This window comes from Armigeres subalbatus, chromosome 2, assembly GCF_024139115.2.
Source record: "Armigeres subalbatus isolate Guangzhou_Male chromosome 2, GZ_Asu_2, whole genome shotgun sequence".
NCBI lineage: Eukaryota > Metazoa > Arthropoda > Insecta > Diptera > Culicidae > Armigeres > Armigeres subalbatus.
In genome coordinates this window covers 30,864,673-30,885,813 of record NC_085140.1, presented here as the reverse complement: position 1 = coordinate 30,885,813, position 21,141 = coordinate 30,864,673, and the positions used below count along the sequence as shown (strand labels likewise).

Here is a 21,141-nt window from a genome sequence, read left to right as displayed (position 1 = left end):
TTAGAATTTTCAGAGGAATCCGCAGTCAAGTGAGTGCACATTGTTTATTGAAAGAGAGGATCGCACTCTATACTAACAACGGGTTGGGCGGATTTGTACAGAGTGTGATCAATCACACTCTGCTGTGCTAAAGATTTGCTTGGCTAAAGCATTTGATGAGTTTGATTGCCTTACGCATGCGGTCGCGTGTACTCAGACGACTAATGACGGTGGAAAACCGACACTTGATTACAATTAATTGCATATTATACGGCAACTCGGCCGTACGAAACCCATTTTTTGTTAGTCGTCTGAGTACACGCGACCGCATGCGTAAGGCAATCAAACTCATCAAATGCTTTAGCCAAGCAAGCCTTTGGCACAACAGAGTGTGATTGATTCGCACTCTATACAAATCCGCCCAGCCCGCTGTTGGGGGCATAGAGTGCGATCCTCTCGTTCAATAAACAATGTGCACTCGCAACATGTACTGTGCATATGCACAGCAAAGATATTTAACAATTTGTCTCGGTAGTGATGAAGCAACATACCATCTATGCTTCGGAAGGTTTCTTAGACCAAGATAATTTCAGAGATTCTTAGTTATTTGTTATGTCTGGAGACTTGTCGACCGCAGTCAGTGTTGGCCGTAAACCAACATAAGGATAAAGGGAAGACTGGCATAAATAATAAAGTATGATTTCATAATAAGATCAAGATGTGCAGCAAAAATAGAAATAATCATATCAATAATAATTTTAACGATTAAAAAAAAGTCAGAGGCTTTAAAAACTTGACCTTATATAGTCAAAGAATTAACTGAAATAATAAAGCTAGATTTTTTTTTTTTTTGCAATAAACGTCAATTAAAAGCACTTTCAGAATAAAATACGATCATTCGCGATTTTAAATTCTAAACTTAAATGTAAATTTTTATTTGAAATATACGAAATTGTGGGCTCCGTGGCCGTGCGGTAAGCGACGTCAATCGTCTAGACGTATGTGCTGTAGATTGCGGGTTCGATTCCCGCCCCGGTAAGGAGAAAACTTTTCGTGAAGCAAAAAGTTCTCCACTGGTTCATTGGGTGTTGTGTAAATGTCCTGTCCTTTGTCTCGTGCTAGATGTTAAGTGTTCAGTCTGTGCGACCTCTGGTCGAAGACGGTGATTCTGTCTTTTTTTATATCGGGATTTTTTTCAAAAAATAGGAGGAGGAGTCCATGCGGGAAATGCGGGAAAAAGTTGGAAAATTATTGAAATTATGCAAAAAGTCGGGAAGAAAGACAAGGTGTTCATTTCATTAATTCATGTATAATTATTCTAGTATACATAAAATATGAAAAAATATCGCCTACTATGTTAAATGCAGGGGCTTTCTCACGTAACTTTTGAAACTATTTCAGAAGCTATCCGGATTTGTCAAAAGTATGATGAAAATGATATTGAAACCAGAATTCTGTAATATCGAGTCTTCTCGATAGTGATGATGGAAAGCAACATACCACCTACGCTTCGGAAGGTTTCTAAGACCAAGGAAATCTCCGAGAGTCCGAGTAGTTAGCTAATCAGCATTTCGTTGCAGCTTGTGAATAATTGAAGAAAATTTTTGATCGATATTCTCTTGAAAGTGTCTCGAGTTTTGTCTGGAGACTTGTCGACCTTAGTCGAGTGTATTTAATTATGTTCAATTCCAGGCATCTCTACAGTCTCTTGTTAACAACTTGATTTCATCACATGGTAACGCTGTACAGGAGAAGTGCTTTAGATTTATGAACAGTGTTTGGTCGTAAACCAACATAAGAATGAAAGGAAGACCTGCATAAATAATAAAGTATGATGCCATAATAAGATCAGGATGTGTAGCAATAGTAGAAATAATTAAATCAATCATAATTCACTGGCCAAGGTAAAATAATTCTTAAGAACTGAAAATAGATTGAGGAAAATAATAGAGATAGGTAATAAGCAATAACGAACATAGAGGCTATTATTATTGTCTTTATTGAAGGCTGGCTCATCTCTGAAACATGAAGGTGTTAGAGAAGATGGATGCCGAAATGTTAATTCGCTCAACGGATTCTTCAACAGCCAAAAATTATTCTTCCCGGTTACATAGACGAAGAACTGGAAAGAATAAATTTTGGTTGTTACATCCTTTTCACATGTTGGTCTAGAACTATCGATGCTTATAAAAGTTAGTAAGACAATAAAACTATATAAAATTTTCGACAGTAAACGTCAATTAGAAGCACTTTTGTAATAAAATATGATCAAACATTATTTTTTTATTTTGAAGCTTGAATGTAAATTTATATTTAAAATCTTCGAAATTATGCTGGATTGCCGGAATTATGACACGTAACGCTGGGTAGACACCTTTACGTGGTGTGTTACGGGGTAAGATCTACCACGGTTACATTGCCAGCTACAGGCAAATCCTGACCCAACGAATACCATCCTCATTATCCAACTCCGTGGTACTTATGAGGGTGTCGCTAAGTCGGTGGCCTCTCGTTAAGTAAGTTCCACATCAACACTTCCTACCTCTCCCTAGTTACGGTGAAGATGGGCGTGGTCAGGAGTAGTAATCCTCATGCTTTTGTTATTTTTGTTTAAGACTGGAATCAAGGACCACTCCCCTTCTTGATTTCTGATAGCATTCTAAATAAGGATCTCAAAAGTAAAACATGAGTATCACTAGTGTCCAATCTACCAATTACACCGTAACAATGCTAATGCTAATGTTGGATTGCCGGAATTATGTTTAGAATGCAGTCTTTGTTTCCGACGCTTTTATAAGTGATTTCCCTAAAAATGCGTTGGTATTCGAACATGGGACCGCCGGGACTGAGCTGATGTGGCACGTAAGAACGCTGGTTGTTATCAATTCTGTCCACTCGATTGAACGATAGAGAGATTCTTCGTCCATCCGATTTTTTGTTGCATCCAGTTCTGTTCATATGCTTCCGCAGAGAAAACACTGCACGCTTGCGGAAGGCTGAACGATCTTGCGAGGCCGGTCGTGTGAAATGCGGCGCCTACAGCATCGTCAGATTTTGAGCCATCGGTGTAGATCACCGTCGACCCACGGAATCTTGTTGAGAGTAATTGTTGGACGACTGGTATAGCTATATCCGGCGGGGCCCCGCCTCGAACGCAGTTCTTCACATCCCACACTATTGATGGTCTTTGTGCATGCCAGACACGATCACTCTGCCTTGTTACCTGATCGATAGCAGGAAGTGCTGTGCCCGTATATTCGCAAAGACGGTCTGATGCCCGGCGGATCAGCGGAAGAGTGCTATTGTTGAAACTTTTTGTCATAATTCGGATGGCCGTTCGCGCTATCGATTGTGTGGCAAGTAGTCCAAACGGGAGAGTACCGACTTCGGCCATGATGGAATTAATAGGGGTGGTCACAAACGTTCCGGAAGCGCAGCGTACCATTATGTTGTACACTAGAGCGAGGGTCTGCAGGGTCGCCGCTCCTCCTCAGCTCAGTAGTCCAATTCCGTACGTCAACTTTGCTGTGACGAGTGTCGAACCCACCTGCAACAGAGTTGCTCAGTTGCCACGTGGAAGCTTCGCTCCGATCATCTGGAAGATTCGCAGTCGTGAGTCGCACGATTTCTTAACCGCTTTACAGTGCGGCTTAAACGTAAGCGTTCGATCCAGAGTGACACCCAGGATCCTTAGGCGGTTGGTTTTCGGGACGGGGATTGGATCGATAGTGATTTCTTGCGCCGGCTCTCGACGCACGCTGGGGCTGCAGTAAAACATTTTCGATTTGGTCGCAGATATAGAGAATCCCACGCCATTTGTTTACAGCTTTTACTGTGGTCTGCAGCCTGCGGTGTAAACCTTCCCCTTTTGCTCTACGCACCACGAGGACGATGTCGTCTGCGTACAGAAGAATTTCAACTCCGGCGGGTAGCACGCGGAATATAGGCTGCATCGCGATGAGAAACAGCGTCACGGATAGGACGGAGCCTTGAAGTACTCTGTTCTCCAGGAGGTACTTTTGAGACATATGTCCTCCTATGGACACCTGGAAGGTACGTTCCGAAAGGAAACTCTGCAGTAGATTCAGCATCCGACCACGTATTCGCCAAGACCTTAGAGTCTGCAAGATGCCGTGTCGCCAAGTGGTGTCGTACGCCTTCGATAGATCCAGGGATGCTATTAGGCAGTGTTCGTCAGTAGTAGGCAGCGACCTTTCGAGCTCGGCAAAGTACGTATCGGTGCCACGTCCAGCACGAAAAGCATGTTGGCGCTTGTCGAGTCGTCCACTTGATTCGAGCTCGGTAATCAGTCGCCGATTGATAATCCGCTCGAGAAGCTTCGCCATGCAGCTGGTAAGCGAGATTGGCCGGTAGGCATTCGGTCTGGAATCGTGGCAGTTTGGTTTTGGGATAGGTACCACGATGGCATTACGCCAGCGGTTGGTAAACTGGCCACTGCGCCAGATGTCGTTCAACAGCTCGAGAAGGGTCGTTTTTACGGAAAGTGGAAGACGTTGCAGCAGAGGATATCCGATCGAGTCTTGACCTGTTAATGCACTTCGCCCTTTATCGAGAGCCCACAGAAGTTCACTCAGGGTAATGTCGATGTTGTACATATCATCATTATGGTGCGAAAAATCAATAGACCGTCGTTCAGCTGCCGCTTTCGCCATCTGGAACGATGGAGGGTAGCTTGAAGTCGCCGATCTCTCGCAATACACTTTCGCCAGTTCTTCTGCCACTTCTTCGGGATCGTCCGTGAATCCGTCCGCTCGCTTGAGGACTACTGGGCGTTGTTGCCGGTTACCACGCAGAGTATTCACCGTCCGCCACAGTTCGGTTGTCGTGCTGCTGGGTGATATTTTCGCCACGAAGTTTTCCCATGACTGTTCCTTTGCCTTACTGATTGCCTTTCGTGCCGCTGCTCGTGCTTCCTGGAATTTCGCCAACGCTTCGGGATGGCCCGGATCGCATTGCTGCAGACGTCGAAGGGATCGGAGACATTTTCGCCTGTGTCGAATTGCTGCTTTCGCTTCGGGGCACCACCATGGTGCCGCTTTCGATCCAATTAGGCCGCTGGTTCGCGGGATGGATTTTGCCGCTGCTGCTAGTATCTTCTCGGTGAAGCTGTCAACGTTCCACTCGGCATTTGGCCGGATGGTTTCGGCCGTAAGCCGCTCGTACAACGACCAATCTGCTTGATCGTAGATCCACTTTTGTCTTGTCGTTTTGTGGTTCATCCATCCGGGGATGGACAAGATGATCGGAAGGTGGTCGCTCAGCCAGATTCTCAGAGCAGATGGTTACGTCAATTGCCGAGGTATTTCCGTAGCCGGATCGATGCCAAGCAATATTTGGTAGATGTTGATGTTAAATGAAATCAATCTCATTTTGTTACCAAATTTCTTGGTTTATCTATTGGCTAAGATATCAAAGCTGTAAATTTCCCATAAAAATCAAATTAAAAAAAATTCTTCCGTGGATCTACTAATACCTCCACTATTGGTACTGTTACCTATTCATTGATTGTGATTGATTGAATTAGATTAGATTTCGTTGTTTAGTCTTTCCAGGGCGTAAGCACCGTGATTTAACTTCTTTTCCCCTAGTGATCATAATCTTCTCAACTACACAAATTATGCAATTTCCAATTCCATTTTTGCGGTATATGAAAGTAATGGATGAAAATGTATTTTTAGAAACTCATAATAGGGGAACAGACGGCTTTGGCAGGTTTTGTTCTATTATTGGCAGGGGGTTTTTGTCGACCGAATTTTATGAAATTTGGCCACAGTATTCTTTGATATGCAAAGAATGTTTGGGCCAAATTTGAGCATAATCAGTCATAAAAAACCCCCTGCCAATAATAGAACAAAACCTGTCAAAGCCGTCATTACCCCTACATAATGTTGGTTTTTATTTGGCATAAAATGTTGGATGGTTTCAATTCGAATGGCTTTCATAGAAATAGTGCAGCATAGTGTGACTTGAGCTGCAAAAAAATGTGGAATGGAATATTCCGGCTGGTTCTTAGCGACCAATACAAGGTTTTACAATATGATTGTAACTTTAAAGAATTTTGACAATTGAATTAAAAACACCTGAGATTTATCGGAGCAAAGTTGCCGTTCCACGTTTTTTGCAGGGGTTGATATTTTCAGTGTTGAAGAATTAAAACACTTTATAAATGTTACTTTACGTACTATGTGTGGCGAATCAATAGTTTTTATCATTTCAATAATTTAGTAGTTTAACCTGCAAGGCTTGTTGCGAAAATTTCAAAGTCAAAGTCAAAGGACAATTCATAGCAAATATGGCTGGAAAGTTGTTTCAATTGAATACCAACACGTGGACTCAGTTCATGTTTTTTTTGCGTGAGCTTATGCGATGGTGCAACCAGATGCAATTTATTACTTTTTCTGCCTCATGTTCCGCATCCTCATTAAAACTGAGTTGAACTTTTCATTTTACAACCACCATATACATATCTATTCTACCTACATCCATGTGTTCTAACTTCTCTGTGGTTTCTCTCCCGATTCCAACAGGTGTTCGTAAACAATGAGCTAGTAACGACAATTAGCGAGGGTGGCAGCTTCGGTGAGCTGGCCCTGATCTATGGAACTCCGCGAGCTGCCACGGTACGTGCCAAAACCGACGTCAAACTGTGGGGTATCGATCGGGACAGCTATCGGCGCATTCTGATGGGCTCCACCATCCGGAAACGGAAGATGTATGAGGAGTTCCTGTCCCGGGTGTCTATATTGGGTGAGTTCGTTACAGTTTGCTTCTCTGCGATGTTGATTAATTACCGTTTCCACTCCCGCCCTTCTTTTTTCCAACAGAGAGCTTAGACAAATGGGAACGACTTACCGTGGCTGATGCACTGGAACCAGTTTCTTTCGAAGACGGAGAGACGATTGTGAGGCAAGGCGAACCTGGAAACGATTTCTACATCATCGTGGAGGGATGTGCTACCGTTAGGCAAAAGCGAGATGAGGTAAGCTTAGTGAAACCAAGTTAGCTAAAGATTATCCTTCCTAGGTAACTTTTTTTGTCTTGTCGTGTCGACGCAACATAATTTGTGGGACATGATCTAAATTTTTTATTAGTGTAATCATCACCCAACCGTAGAAGACTTGATAGGAATCCTTCTTACTTGTGTAGTAAGTATAGTAGGATTCAAAATAGTAAAATGAAGCATTTCGTTATGAACATACAGCATCTGTTTTGGCATCCAGCAACTGAGTAAGAAATGCTGTTCCCCGGAAGCTACATCTGGGCAGCATTTCAGTTGGCAGCCCCATCCCGGTGGATGGGGCCATTATACCAACAACCTACTAACTGCTCTCGAAACATAACAAACCGTTCGAGAATTCAACAAAGAAAGATCGAGAAATGATTTAACTGCAACTTGTTTGAAAAAATCCTAACGTGTAAATTTATGACAAGTGTTCAGCATCTGATTTTTAAGAATTTAACGGTAACACGCACATTGGCAATTATATTATTCAAGTGTCCGGATAAAAAAAGAGGAATAATATTATAATAAATTGCCAATGATTTGTAATAAATTCAATAATTTCGTAGAACAACTACTTTTGAAGGAAACAGTGTTGTTATGCGCTTAAAAGCTTTAAAATTACTTTAACATGGTAAAAAAGGGGTCCTCCTTAGCCGTGCGGTAAGATGCGCGGCTACAAAGCATGACCATGCTGAGGGTGGCTGGGTTCGATTCCCGGTGCCGGTCTAGACAATTTTCGGATTGGAAATTGTCTCGACTTCCCTGGGCATAAAAGTATCATCGTGTTAGCCTCATGATATACGAATGCAGAAATGGTAACTTAGCTTAGAAACCTCGCAGTTAATAACTGTGGAAGTGCTTAATGAACACTAAGCTGCGAGGCGGCAATGTCCCAGTGGGGATGTAATGCCAACGAAGAAGAAGATGGTAAAAACGTGAACGGAACGCAATGTTCACAAGACTAAGAGCTTCCGTTTAGATGTTTTTTGCTATGATTTTTGGCGTTTATATCTCTTGTTATATATTTTTTAAACTGAAAATACCTGAAAAACACTAAATCGATTTGAGCCACTTCGAAATTTTATCCGAATTGGCTGAAAATATGACAGGAGGCTTATTTTAGCATAAGAATTTTGATTCTGGGCTGACCGGTTGAATTTTTGATACTTTTTGAAAACATAAATAGTTCTAATCTACCGTGGAAGCACCATATTTGACGCAGGTCCAAACTTGGCGCACTCTCAAATCAAATGATGAAGAAGACCTATTTTCGCCAAAAATATATCAACGAATCAAGCTAGATGGTTTTATTTGCTCTTCTTCTTTGCATATATGGCATTAAAAGCATATTATTGGTGAAGAATCAACGTACCCGAATAAAATATATGGAAGTCATACTCATAATGCGTCAATTTTCTTCTTTCTTAGCCACAATGCTAAGGATCGAATGATCATTTTTTCACGCAAAATGACTCTTGTGAGAATTTTTGACCCCTACCTACAAACAGCTGAGCATTATGAATAAGCTTTACATTTTAAGTTGAAAATTGCAACATTCGAACGCATTTTTCAACCCAAAATGTTCTGCGTCAAATTAGGCTCACAATGCATTGTGATGTTCCTAATTAATCTTTTCATACGAATAGACAAGGCAGTGCTAAAAAACCTCAATAATAGTCTTAGGAAAAGCAATATGTATTCATTAAGTTTTAACTAAATCTCAACTACTTTAAATATTAGCCAACATTGAATCATTCCACTAAGTGTCCAGCCCATGATAGTATGCCTTATGCTGCCTTCGATTTTGATGCGTTTATTTGACGCGTTTCTTACAGGTATTTGGTAATTATGCTGTTTTTATATGCTAGTTTTAGAATTTTTGCGAGAAAACAATATTTTAATATAAATTAGTATCATATAATTCAATTTACTTTATTTGTACGAAATTCTAACAAACCAAAACAATGAACACATGGCCATGGCCCCGGGCCCCCACAAATCTTATGTACCAAAACCAACCTTTTTAGTGCATATTGGGGCCCCCACATACCGTCGGCCCCGGGGCCCCCTTCCGGCTAAATCCGGTCCTGCAATGAAGTATCATCGTGTTAGCCCCATGATATACGAATGCAAAAATGGTAGCTTGGCTTATTATGTCGAATTCGATTTAAAAATATCCAACCTAGGGTGGAACCAGTTCCAACCTAAGTGCTGTAAGTGTTTTTTTATTCGCTCAGGTTGAAACTAGGTTCGCACTAGTTCCAACCCCAAAGCTGTCGGGTTCGCACTGTGTTGTTTCACGGTTTCGCACCGGGTTCACCAATACAACTGTACTTCAACTGTCAAAACCATATGAGTGGGTGGGACTGGGCGGAATAAACAAGCAGAAGGGAAAAACGAAACTGTCTGTTATTCAGGTTATTCAAATAAAATTAGGTCTCGCCGACATTTCTCACCAACACGAACGCAGGTTCGTGGTTGCAAACAATCCCATTTGATTTTGCCGTGACAGCTGCTCGTGGTTGCAAACAAACCGAGTAAAAGTGTGAGTGAAACGTGCGTGTACGTACACGATCGCTGAAAGCCTAATGCGCGTTGAAATTTTTTTCAGGAATTTCGTTATATTTGTTATTGTAGTTTTAAATGAAATTAATCCGGTACTATTGTCTAGATTCAGTTTCAAAAATAATTGTTAGGGAAGATATTCATACGCATTCAGGGTTTTCCTCAAAGATTGTGTCCTAAATTAGGTTTGTGAAACCCGTTCACAAAATCCGCTAAGAATTTTCAGACAAATATATCTGAGGAATACCGAATAGAATTCTTTCTTAAATAATATGCAGAATTTCTTTTGAAATTATTCCAAAAACTTTTTCGTGTGTTTCAGAATTTGATTCCAGTAATTATTTCTTGAATTCTTGTATGCATTCATTAGTTTAGGCATTCCTCCATATTTTTTTTCCAAGTAAACCCTTCGAGATGAATTCCTTTGAAAATCTTCTAGGAATATCTTTGAATACTGTTCCAGGATTTTCTTTGAAAGTTGCTCCAGGTATTAATTTGGAAGAATTCCTCTGAAAGTTTTTTGAGGAATTCCTCCGGAAGTTCCTTGTAGAATTTCTCCGGAAGTTTCTTGAGGATTCCTCCGGAAGATCTTTAGGAACTCATCTGGAAGTTTATTGAGGAATTCTTCCGGAAAGTCTTTATGAATTCCCAGGTAGTTCCTTGAGGGATTCCTCCGGAAGATCCTTTAGGAACTCCTCTGGGAGTTTATTGAGGAATTCCTCTGGAAGTTTATTGAGGAATTCCTCTGGAAGGTCTTTATGGAATTTTTCCGGAAGTTCCTTGAAGAATTCCTCCGGAAGTTCCTTGAGGAATTCCTCCGGAAGTTTCTTGAGGAATTCTTCCGGAAGCTCCTTGAGGAATTCCTCTGGAAGGGAAGGAGCTCTTCTGGAAGTTCTTGGAGGAGTTCTGCCGAAGTTCTTCCGAGAAATCTTCCGCAAAATCCTCCAGGAATTCCCCCGGAAGTCTTTCACGAGTTTCACCGGAAGCTAAAACAGAAATTCTTACGGAAAGTCCTCCAGGAAGCAGGAAGTTTTACGAAGAAATTCCTGGATGAATCAGTGGAGGAACTCCTAATAAACTTTCGGATGATTTCCTAAAGGAACTTCCGGATGAGTTCCTGGTGGATTTATTAGATAAATTTTTGTAAAATAGAAAATCTGTGAAATGTGAAATAGAAATGTGCACGGCATTATAGAATATAAATAATTAAATACATATATCCGCCGCCCAAAAGTAAATTCCATTATCCGCAAAAACAGTTCACGCACTTGAACATTTTTATTTATCATGATCTGATTAGTCAAGGCCAACGCACTGCTAGTGCACTGGATGTCCTGGACCTGGATCATATGATTCAAATCACAACGAACACGATGCTACGCACACCAACATATCCAATGACAGATGGACCTGAAAATGTTTTTTTATTCAGGGTTCGGGTTGGCACTGACCCAGGTTTAAAAACGAATTCGACAGAAACCATGCGGTTAACCGTGGAATTGCTGAGCTATGAGCTGCGCACATAGCGGAAGGAGTGGATTACAGATGTATCCTGGCAGTAGATTGAGGAAGCGTACAAAAGCAAATGCCGCGATAGAGCGGAAATAAACCAGTGAAGCCAAGTCCGAGTCCCGTCAACGGTATTCGGCTCTAGAGAAGCAAGTTAAACGTGGATGGACGCCCTGGCCGACGAAGCGGAAAAAGCTGCAACAACTGGCGATATTCGCCTCCTCTACGAACTTTGGGGTGGCCACCGAACCGGGGAAAACGGGAAAAGCCGGGAATTCAGGACATGTACCGGGAAAATAAATTTACTCTTCAATGTTTATTACTCAGTCGCATTCTGTTTTTTTTTTCGTAGTTGGAATTCATTAATTTTTCGGTTAACCTAAACTTTCACAGCTTTTTAAATAGCCCTTGAATTTTCTTTGATTTTTTGTGAATTTTTACGTGCGGTTAACTCATAGTTTCATTGACGCTGAAGGTCTTAAACGACTAAAACAAAACCGTGTAAAAAAAAGTTCAAATACTTTGGAAATTCCACCATTCTAATAATGCATGGGATCGTTTACACTTCTTAGTAATAGATTCAAGATTTCAATTGAATGGATAAAAAATTGATAAAAAAAATAATTCTAAAAATTTTAAATTTAAAGCCGATTAAATTACGAATCGATGTTTTGATTAGTCAAAATGTGCTTAAATCTGTTTATGAAAACATAATAATGATTTTGATCGGGAACAAATATTTGGGTTTTCGGGTTAAATCTGTGTAACAAGTTCGAACACTTTTTTTGTTATATGATTTTGTATATTTTTAGAAAAGCAATACCAAAACTATGATTAGGTTAAAATTTTACACTTCTTTACTCACTTCATTGCTAAGGCCGCTAAGTTAAAAACATCAATTTAATTCGATTTCGATAATTGTGTATTTTCTAACATAATTTTACGATTATTTCTTCATCAATAACTCTTTATCAGCTTCATCAGTTACTCAGGAAGGTATTCTTTGAAATAGCCAAATAGAGAGCTGAACATTAAAAATATTTCGGCTATAGGGTGGCTGTGCCAGTAATAGTGGTGTACCAGTGATAGTGGAAACTCGATTTTAGCTAGATTTGGTGCATTTTAATTTTTAAAAATTACTTCGTAATATAGCGCTTGCTTAAAAAAGGTGAATGTGTGCGAAAAAAATTTCCGGAAAAACAACGAAAAACATCATTTTCCTTAACTTTTTTGCTTCCTTGCACCAGTAAAAATAAGCTGTTCCTATAATAGTGAATTCCATAAAAAACCAATGGGATTCACTATTATAGGAACAGACGTTAGCTAGTACCACTATTACTTGTCCATGTAATAGTTAATGGAGGAAGCGATTTTGAAAAGAAAACAGTATTTTGAAGTATCAACAATATTTGATTAATTATTTTAGTGATTAATCATTTGTCCTGAAAAGTAGAAAAGAACAGCTTTCTGCCAATATATTCATATCAATAGATATGAATTGAACAATTTGGTCACCAATACCACTATTACCGGTACACCGACCCTACTATAAGATACTGCTTTCTGTGAACATTATGCTCTAAGAACCACACTAGAATGGCATGCAATGTCGATTGGATCTGTTAGAAGCATACGAAAGTTTTGCAACCAACAAAAACAAATTACGACAGTTTTGCAACTAAAAAAAGCAAACCATTGTAATTAGGTGCTAATGTGATATTATCATATTGATTAAATGTCCATTGCATGGCCGCGAGACGCACAATTTCAGTGTGTCTGTTGATTGAAGCATTTTGCATAACATTATAAAAACCGGAAAAACTTGACAAAATTTAGCGAGAAAAGCGGAAGAAACCGGGAATTTGAAAATGGAATTTCAGTGGCCACCCTGACACATACCTCATGAACCTCCGGAATAATTTCGCCACTTGCACCACAGCAGTCGTTGTTCACCGACGAAGACCCACGACGTAAATCATTCATCATTGCGATCTGTTGACGAGTAGGAGCCGGTGGAACCGCACCGGAAACAAGATTGGACAAGCAACTGAAAAATGTCCTACACCAGAACAGTTGAAACAACAAACATCAGCTGCCGGGGGTTTTATTGCGGCTTTGATTGTTGTCTTTGGTTTGTTGACTGGAATCGGAGTAGCCGAGTACAGTTCACTTAGCTGCGAGTATCGATTAGCCAACTGTTTCAGCGGTTTCAGCTTCACAATCGTCGTCGCTGGATACAGCACCGCAATATTGGCAGACCGGTCGCAAAACCCGTCGACAATCGACTGCACCGCTTGCTTTTTGTCGATATTCGCAAGGCAATATCCTGCATCCTTAATATAAATCCCATCCAAATATTCACTGTAAGCGTGAAAAGACTTAATGTTAGTGAAATGTCCAACTTATCGACCCGAAATGTAGGTATGAAGATTACCGCCAGAGAACTAAGGGAATAAACCGTGATTTGTAGGACGAGAATAAAATAGACCTATCTTCTTTGAGATGTCAGATACGAAGGACCATAATCATTTATTTCATCATCGACGAGACCTTCGTCTCTGAAATCGTCGGTTTAGACAATCGTATATGCTTCGTTACGGTTTAACGGATTCCGATTCAGCATTACACTTTAAACGCTTCTTATAAACAAAAAAAAGCCCTTTTTTTCTGGCACGCTTACTTTGGATACCTCAGTTAGTAGGGTTGAGGCAGGCATTTTCGCTTTTTCGTCATAGCCTTGAAATTGAATAAAAGAGACACTTTTTTTGTCAAACTCATCCATACCAAATCGTAAGTGTCGTATTCCAGCAGAAAACGGCTGAATAGAATCCGCCATTGAAGAGCGGTGCGACTGTTCGTTTGTAAATTCGACAACAAACTGCCGGTGCAATCTTCGTCTTTCTGCTAATCTGCGTCTTTCTGCTGCTGCTTTCTGCTAAAACGTTCTGCTAAAGTGGAGTTCTAGCAAATGGACGTTGCTTTCGTTTTAGCTCCTACGACGATGGACGGAAATACCTACCATGTCCCTAGTATTTTAATTTTATACCTGTGCAAGAAATTAACTTATTTTTTTCTTACTTCCTCAGAACGAAGAACCCGCCGAAGTGGGCCGGCTTGGTCCGAGTGATTATTTCGGAGAGATCGCGCTGCTGCTAGACCGCCCGCGAGCTGCCACCGTTATCGCCCGAGGTCCGCTCAAGTGCGTCAAGCTGGACCGCGCCCGGTTCGAGCGGGTGCTCGGCCTGTGTGCAGACATTCTCAAACGAAACATCACACAGTACAACAGCTTCGTTTCGCTATCGGTCTAAAAAACGGGTAAGCTGGACTGGTGCATGAAGGAGAAATACACACACATCACTTTATGATGGATAGGGAGCTGTAAAAACGATAAAAAATATAAAAAGGTCAACCTAACACAAATTTATTTAAAATCTTTGATTTTTTTTACATTTTAGTAGGATCGTAATTTGAACAATAGTGAAGTTTATCATTATGTTTTCTTTTTAAACAAATCATAAAATATTACTTTTTGGAAATAGTATCTCATCACAACATCTGTTTGAGTATATAGAAATAAACAAGTTTACTTAATTTTTTGTTTAGAGTCTAGAGCTTTCAGACATATGTATTATTTGGCACTGAAATACGGATTACTGATTCTCTAATATAAATAAATATAATTGATACGAATGTTTATGTTTTTAGAAACAATTGAATGACACATCAAGGAAAAAAATTATGCGAGTGTGATTAGGAAGATTATTTTATATACATCGTTTCATTCAATCACACCGAAATACATTGACAAGGAGATGAAAAAAATCATTCTACTCAAAACATATACGAGGAAAAGCCGCCGAGTTTACTACAAACAATAGTAGAGGAGTTATCCTATTCTCATCGTAAAACATTCTTAGTGTTTATAATACAAATAATTCAAACTGTTTGACATGAAAAAAGAAGCTTTATGTGCATGGAAGGAAAAAAAATGAGACAATGATCATTGACGTTTATAGTTCCCGATAATACGCGTGTAATATATTTAACCCTTCGAATACAGTAAGAAGTAATTGTTTGCCCTACAAAAAAAAATTGAATAATTACATTTTGTCAATTTTTTTTCTTACACAAATTACTGACATTGCGCTCTAACAAAAATTATTTGTTAAACCACCTAGTTTATTTAGATAATTTACGTTATTTGGTTTCACTTTACGAATATTGTCATGTAGGAGTAAATGTTTTGTTAGAAGTGATATAGCTTACTTGATTGCAATACAAGTAATTCACAATTAAGATTTGTAACATCCCATGTTAGTGGATGTGAGAATAGTGTAGATCTGAGAATATCTTAATTATTTCAGAAAAATAATTTACATATTCGAAGGGTTAAACCTAGTTAGCGAAAGGACAAACTAGCAGCATGCAAAAAACGCTAACAATTAACAACAACAAAATAAGATACAGGCAAATTAGTTCAAAATGATAGTCCTTCGGATAAATGCGATGAAGTTACAAAAACTTGAAACAGACAAACAATTTACAAGACAAACAATGGTGCATTGCAAAAAGAAAGAAACAAAAATAATTTTACAGAAGCTGTTTTATGGACATGTGTGTAAAATCAAAATAAAAAAATAACAGAAAACCAAAACAAACACATTTACAAACAGAAACACAATCACCCCGCTGTAACTATCGAAAATATTGTAACGATGTTTGAGTGTGGTGTGGGCAACCGCACGTTTCAGCTCTTACAACTTAACTAAAACTACAAAAATGGAAACACAATGTTGTTGATGTATGAATGATGATGAAGATTATGTCGCTGCAATGGGAATATGCATGAGCAAATAAGTGATGACAAAGTAACTGGAAGCCAACTTTTTTAGTAGTTGAAAATCAGATATAATTGCTTTTAGAGCGAAGAAGACGACATCAAGTACCAGTCATGCACTCGCGAAAATTAGTAGCATGTTTATTATTTTGGTTTTCGGAAAGGAAAAGCCATCCCTAGTAACATAGCAAGTTTTATTATGGTTGCGTAGAGTTTTATTCTTGTTCCTGCAGAGCATATCATAGTCTTCAGATACATCATAATCCCGAAAATGTTACATGGGATGTGAAAGTAGAAACTAGTGGAAGTTCACGAGAATTAATAATATCAACTGCTGGGAAGGCTTCAAATGACGAAATGTAGGCCATCTGAATGAAGGTTATAGCGAGTAGCAGATTTTTCGGCACAGAAGTGCAAAGTAGATGTTTATCTATGCTTCTCTCCATTTTAATTGTTACGTGTGATAGGCGGGTATAAGATCGCTATTTTTTGGATGTTGTTAAAAAATCAACTGAGTCAAACATACAAAGTTCCACATGAAAATGAAAGCATGATTCCAGGTAAATTTCCCACTGAGAAATATCCTGTCTTTTCGTGATGCCAACTACCATTATTCGATAGTCGAGTGCTCATTTTTTTCGGACTTAGACTGTCTTTATAATGTCAAAAATTAACATAATTTTGGTACCGTAACCGGCACAAGTAAATCATAGGTAAATACTGAGAGTTTGGCGTATTGGGCAATGAGCAAACGTATCGATAGTATTATTTCCAGCACATTTAGACATCTTCGGAAATCTTTTCCCTTTTTTTAATCTGTCCATTAAGGTGATTATATATCAAAGCCAGATATCGGCCAACTTGAAAACGACGAGTTTTCAAAACAAGAGCACGAGAGAGGACCATAACACGCACAGGGCATACAATGGCAGATCGTTAGCTTTGGTACCTACTGAACTGAACTACTGTACTGAACAATCAAACAGCACTGTACGAAAATTATTTCGTCAGATTTGGGCCTTTTTAAATATGAGTAGAAAAGAATGTGGTGAATTTGTAATTTAACGCGGAATCAATTATAAAATCATCTCAAATAGATAGATTTAAACTTTCACATAGTTGAGTGTGCGTAAAACATGCTGGTATATACGGCCGGAACAAATATTATTTTCTCTTAATTTTTTTTATGATCTGACTTTATTATGTTAGGGCTGAAACTCATTTTTTTGGAAAAAAAAAATGTAATATTTATTAAGTATGGGGTTTGCAATTTTGTCAATTTATTCATTTACTAGCAGACCCGACGAACATCGTTTCGCCTAAAATTGATTTATTCTCTGATTAGTTCTCGAATTATGCAGAAATTTCTGTTTCATTTGTATGGGAGCCCCCCTTTCCAGAAGAGAGAGGGGTTTGGAACCACCACAGAAACATATCTTCTCTTCGAAAACCTCCACATGCCAGATTTGGTTTCATTTGCTTGAATAATTCTTGAGTTATGAAGAAATTTGTGTTTCATTTGTATGGGATACCCCCTTTACAAAGGGGGAAGGGGTCTCGAACCATCTTAAGAACCTTTCCCGGCCCCAAAAACCTTTACGTTCAAATTTTCACGTAGACCGGTTCAGTAGTTTCCAAGTCTATAAGGTTCAGACAGACAGAAATCCATTTTTATATATATAGAAGATAGAAGACGATGAAGAAGATCAGAGTGGGTCGTCATGGTCATTTTTTTCAAATCTATGATTTTTCGAAACCATTCTGGGTCCCAAACACCTGTGCAGAATTAAACTCAATAGGTTACTTCCTCGCTTTCCGCATCGCATTTGAAGTTTGTATGGAAATTAGTATGGGAAAACGTATAGTTTTGCATTTTTACTTCTAGAGGTTTCAGTTCATCGTAAACCAAGTGGCATATTCCGTTAAAGTATAACCCAAAGGATGCCGAAAAACTTTGCTGAAGAACGTTAGTTGCTGGAACGTCCAAAAAGTTATAACGCTTCGAAGATTGATTGTTTAGTGCAAAAAATCGTTTATTCTGCCAGCACTGCCGAACCACGTGGATCAATGATTCAACTGAGTATTATTTCAAATTGGCTTTCGAACTAATGGCAGTTATTCGGAATCATTTCTCAAAGCAAAATTTCGACCAAAAGGAAGATGAGTTTTGCCCTCTGACAACCACTTAATAACATTTTTTGTAGACCTTCTCCGGAAAAGTCTTTCGGCATCTTTCAGACTATATGCTAACGTATTGAGTCAAGTAATTGACGATAAATAATAGAAGCCGCTAAGAGCAAAAATGTTACTAAGTTCGTATTCCCATACTCAGGCCTGGTAGCGGGTTACTTTTTAGTGACTTGGTCACTTTTTTCGGGCAAGTCACTAAAAAGTCACTAAAGTCACTTTTTCTCGCAAAAAGTCACTATTTTCAACTATTTTGAAACTATTGATTAGGATTTTTTAAATAAAGCTTTATGTATTCGTCGGATGATGCTTTGATCATGGCGCAAATAAAATTACGGATCATGGAAAAATGAACGCTCAAAAACTTCGCCAGTCATTTAACTCGCTGCTTTTATTGGCATTTTGCCAGTAGCTAACTAAATGTGTTATGTCACAATTTATAAATAATTTATACTGTCATGCAAGCAGGAGACCTCCCGATTCCAATTTTATTTTAAAGCTTAAACTTTATACAGTAAGAGAAAGGAAGGAATCATTATAGATCCTCTAGACAAATGATCGTTATGTGGCGAGCTTTTTTTTATTGACAATCTTATTTACTCGATTATTTACTGTTTTTAAGAGGCCACGCAAAATTTGACCAACTTCTCCTAATAATGACAAAATGCTATCATTGCTATGCCAAATGATCTTCACTGATAAAAATGCCAACATCCCACTACATATTCCGGATAATTGGATTTTGATTGCCACACTATGAGGAGACTTGATCTATGAGACTTGACAAGTTTGGCAAAAACAATTCAAGAAAATATAAATTGCTCACAAGCGGCTATTTTTTTGAAGATGTGAAAGGTGTAATGAAGGGTTTGCTCTAAAAAAAAATTTTTTTGATTAGATATCATTTGATATCAAAGAGAGAGAATCATGGCTTCCCAATTTTGAAGATTGCATGCGCTATCGAATTCCATAGCAAAAATCGTTCATGAATACGCACAGCAAGTTGGAAAATCTGCGTAATTTGAAGTACAAATATTTAAAAGTTCAGAAAGCATGATCCTGCAGGTTGTGCGTTTAATCCCAGGCTCCTTGTACCTGAATCTTCATAATTTTTGTTTCGTTTTCTACCAAAACGATCCGTACTGTTGTTATTTTTGGCAAATTGTTCTTAAGTTAAGTACAAATCTTTCTTAAGTAGGTGTTCAGCTAATCCAGTGAACGTAATTTTCACTCATTCTCACAAGAAGAAAATGCTCTTTCACGCAGATTTTTGCCTAGAAATTATTTTTCGGAAAAGAAAAGCGGGTCTTATGAGTGATAACTATATTTCGCTCACTTCCAGTAGCGTAACAATTTGATGTGCTCGCAAGACTACTAATAGTTTCGAGTAGTCCTGCTTTTGATAGATATTTAGTAAAATTTCCGTGGAATTAAAACAGAGGGCAATACAATTTTACTTAGTCACTGAGTAGATAAAAGTTAGCGTGTACGATTTTCGTTTCTCTTCTGAGTTCGTTCTAAAGTAGACCCCAGACGACGGAAAATGTTTGACAATTATTATTGATTATTGAAGTAAAAGATTGATGGTGTGAGTGCCATGCCGGCTAATCAGTGAAAATATTGAAGAAAAGTTTGATGAGAAAAGTATTTTCAATATATCTCTCGTCTGGGGTCTGCTTAAGAGAAAAGAGTGGTGAGTGAAAGATGTTTTCCGCCACAAATTACGAAAAAAAGATTCTCATTCGACCCAAAAACGCTTGATTTCGTCTCATCGAACTTGCAACTGAAACTGAAAGTCACTATTTGGTCACTTTTTCTGCAACTGAAAGTCACTATTTGGTCCCTTTTTTCGTCAGCTTTGGTCACTAAAGTCACTATTTTGACCTGCATGGGTCGCTACCAGCCCTGCACTAATCTCCATATAAATTTAAAACGCAATGCGGAAAACGAGGATGCAACCAATCAAGCCCATATTTTGCACAGCTGGTTGGGCTCCCAAGAATATTAAGAAAAACCTTGATCTCACTTGATTAGATAAAGTTTGGGTGTTTCCATACAACTGCGCCCCACTCTATAGAATCTTTATTTCTCACGTCCTTTATTGCATAACAGGATAAAATACGAAATAATATTTGAACCGGCTTGATAGCATATTTAGGCAACGGGCTTTATGACTGGATCAAGAGTATCTTGATGCCAAAGTTTATACATGATGTATCATATCAAGATACACTTTATCAAGTAATAAAACTCCTAATCAGAATAAGCTATGCCAGATAAATGCTACTTATCGTTTATTTTCACTCAATGCCCAATATCGATATAGAATAAATAGCCGAATACTCTAGCACATCAATGATGTGATGCGTTCAGATCCGGATTTACATGAATCGGTCCTTCCTTTTCCCAGAATAGATTATAAAAATACCGTTTCGGCGTTTTCTAGACATACCCGATTTTACAATTTATACAATTGACGATAGTGTTTATATTTATGCATGAAGATTTGGCCACATTTCGTTCTAAGTATTATCCATATTTGCCGTGAAAATATATGTTCCGGTATCTAATAATGTCGATGTTAAATTCATGGTAATGCTGATCTACTAATGAAGGCAATGAATGTTTAAATTTTATAAAGAAGTACGGCTCTTATATGCTTTCATGTAAAATGATTTCTAATAATGTCCATTTAAACACCTAATAGGATGCAGATCCACCTTAAAAACGCAGATATGTTAAATAATTTGCAAAGTTACTAACCTTAGAAGAATAAATTGCAAGTAATATTAGTAAACTCTGTTAAATTGAGAATACACGAGATCATACGAACTTTAATAGTTGATCAAGTTGGGTTTTCTTAGCTAAAAGGCTGGACCTTTTTGTGAAAAATACATAGAAATGTTTATCTACAATTTATACTATACATATAATACGTACTAACTGACTAGGGAGTTCACTTTTACGTTGTTACTAATTATTGACTAGGGAGGACAATTTGTGCAACTGCAAGAGCATTAAAAGGAAACCCTTCATAAAT

The 21,141-nt window shown here is 38.6% G+C and overlaps 1 protein-coding gene across 2 annotated transcripts in view; it reads left to right on the top strand.

Moving 5' to 3' along the window:
- Positions 1-17,139, top strand: part of LOC134218413 (cAMP-dependent protein kinase type I regulatory subunit) — a 153,139-nt gene extending 136,000 nt beyond the window's left edge. For both annotated transcript variants that reach the window (XM_062697369.1, XM_062697370.1), the window contains 3 exons: positions 6,528-6,747; positions 6,825-6,979; positions 14,164-17,139. In XM_062697369.1, coding sequence (XP_062553353.1) covers positions 6,528-6,747; positions 6,825-6,979; positions 14,164-14,385 — 597 coding nt within the window. In that variant the 3' untranslated portion in view covers positions 14,386-17,139. The remainder of the gene's footprint in view (positions 1-6,527; positions 6,748-6,824; positions 6,980-14,163) is intronic.
- Positions 17,140-21,141: the final 4,002 nt, after the last annotated feature.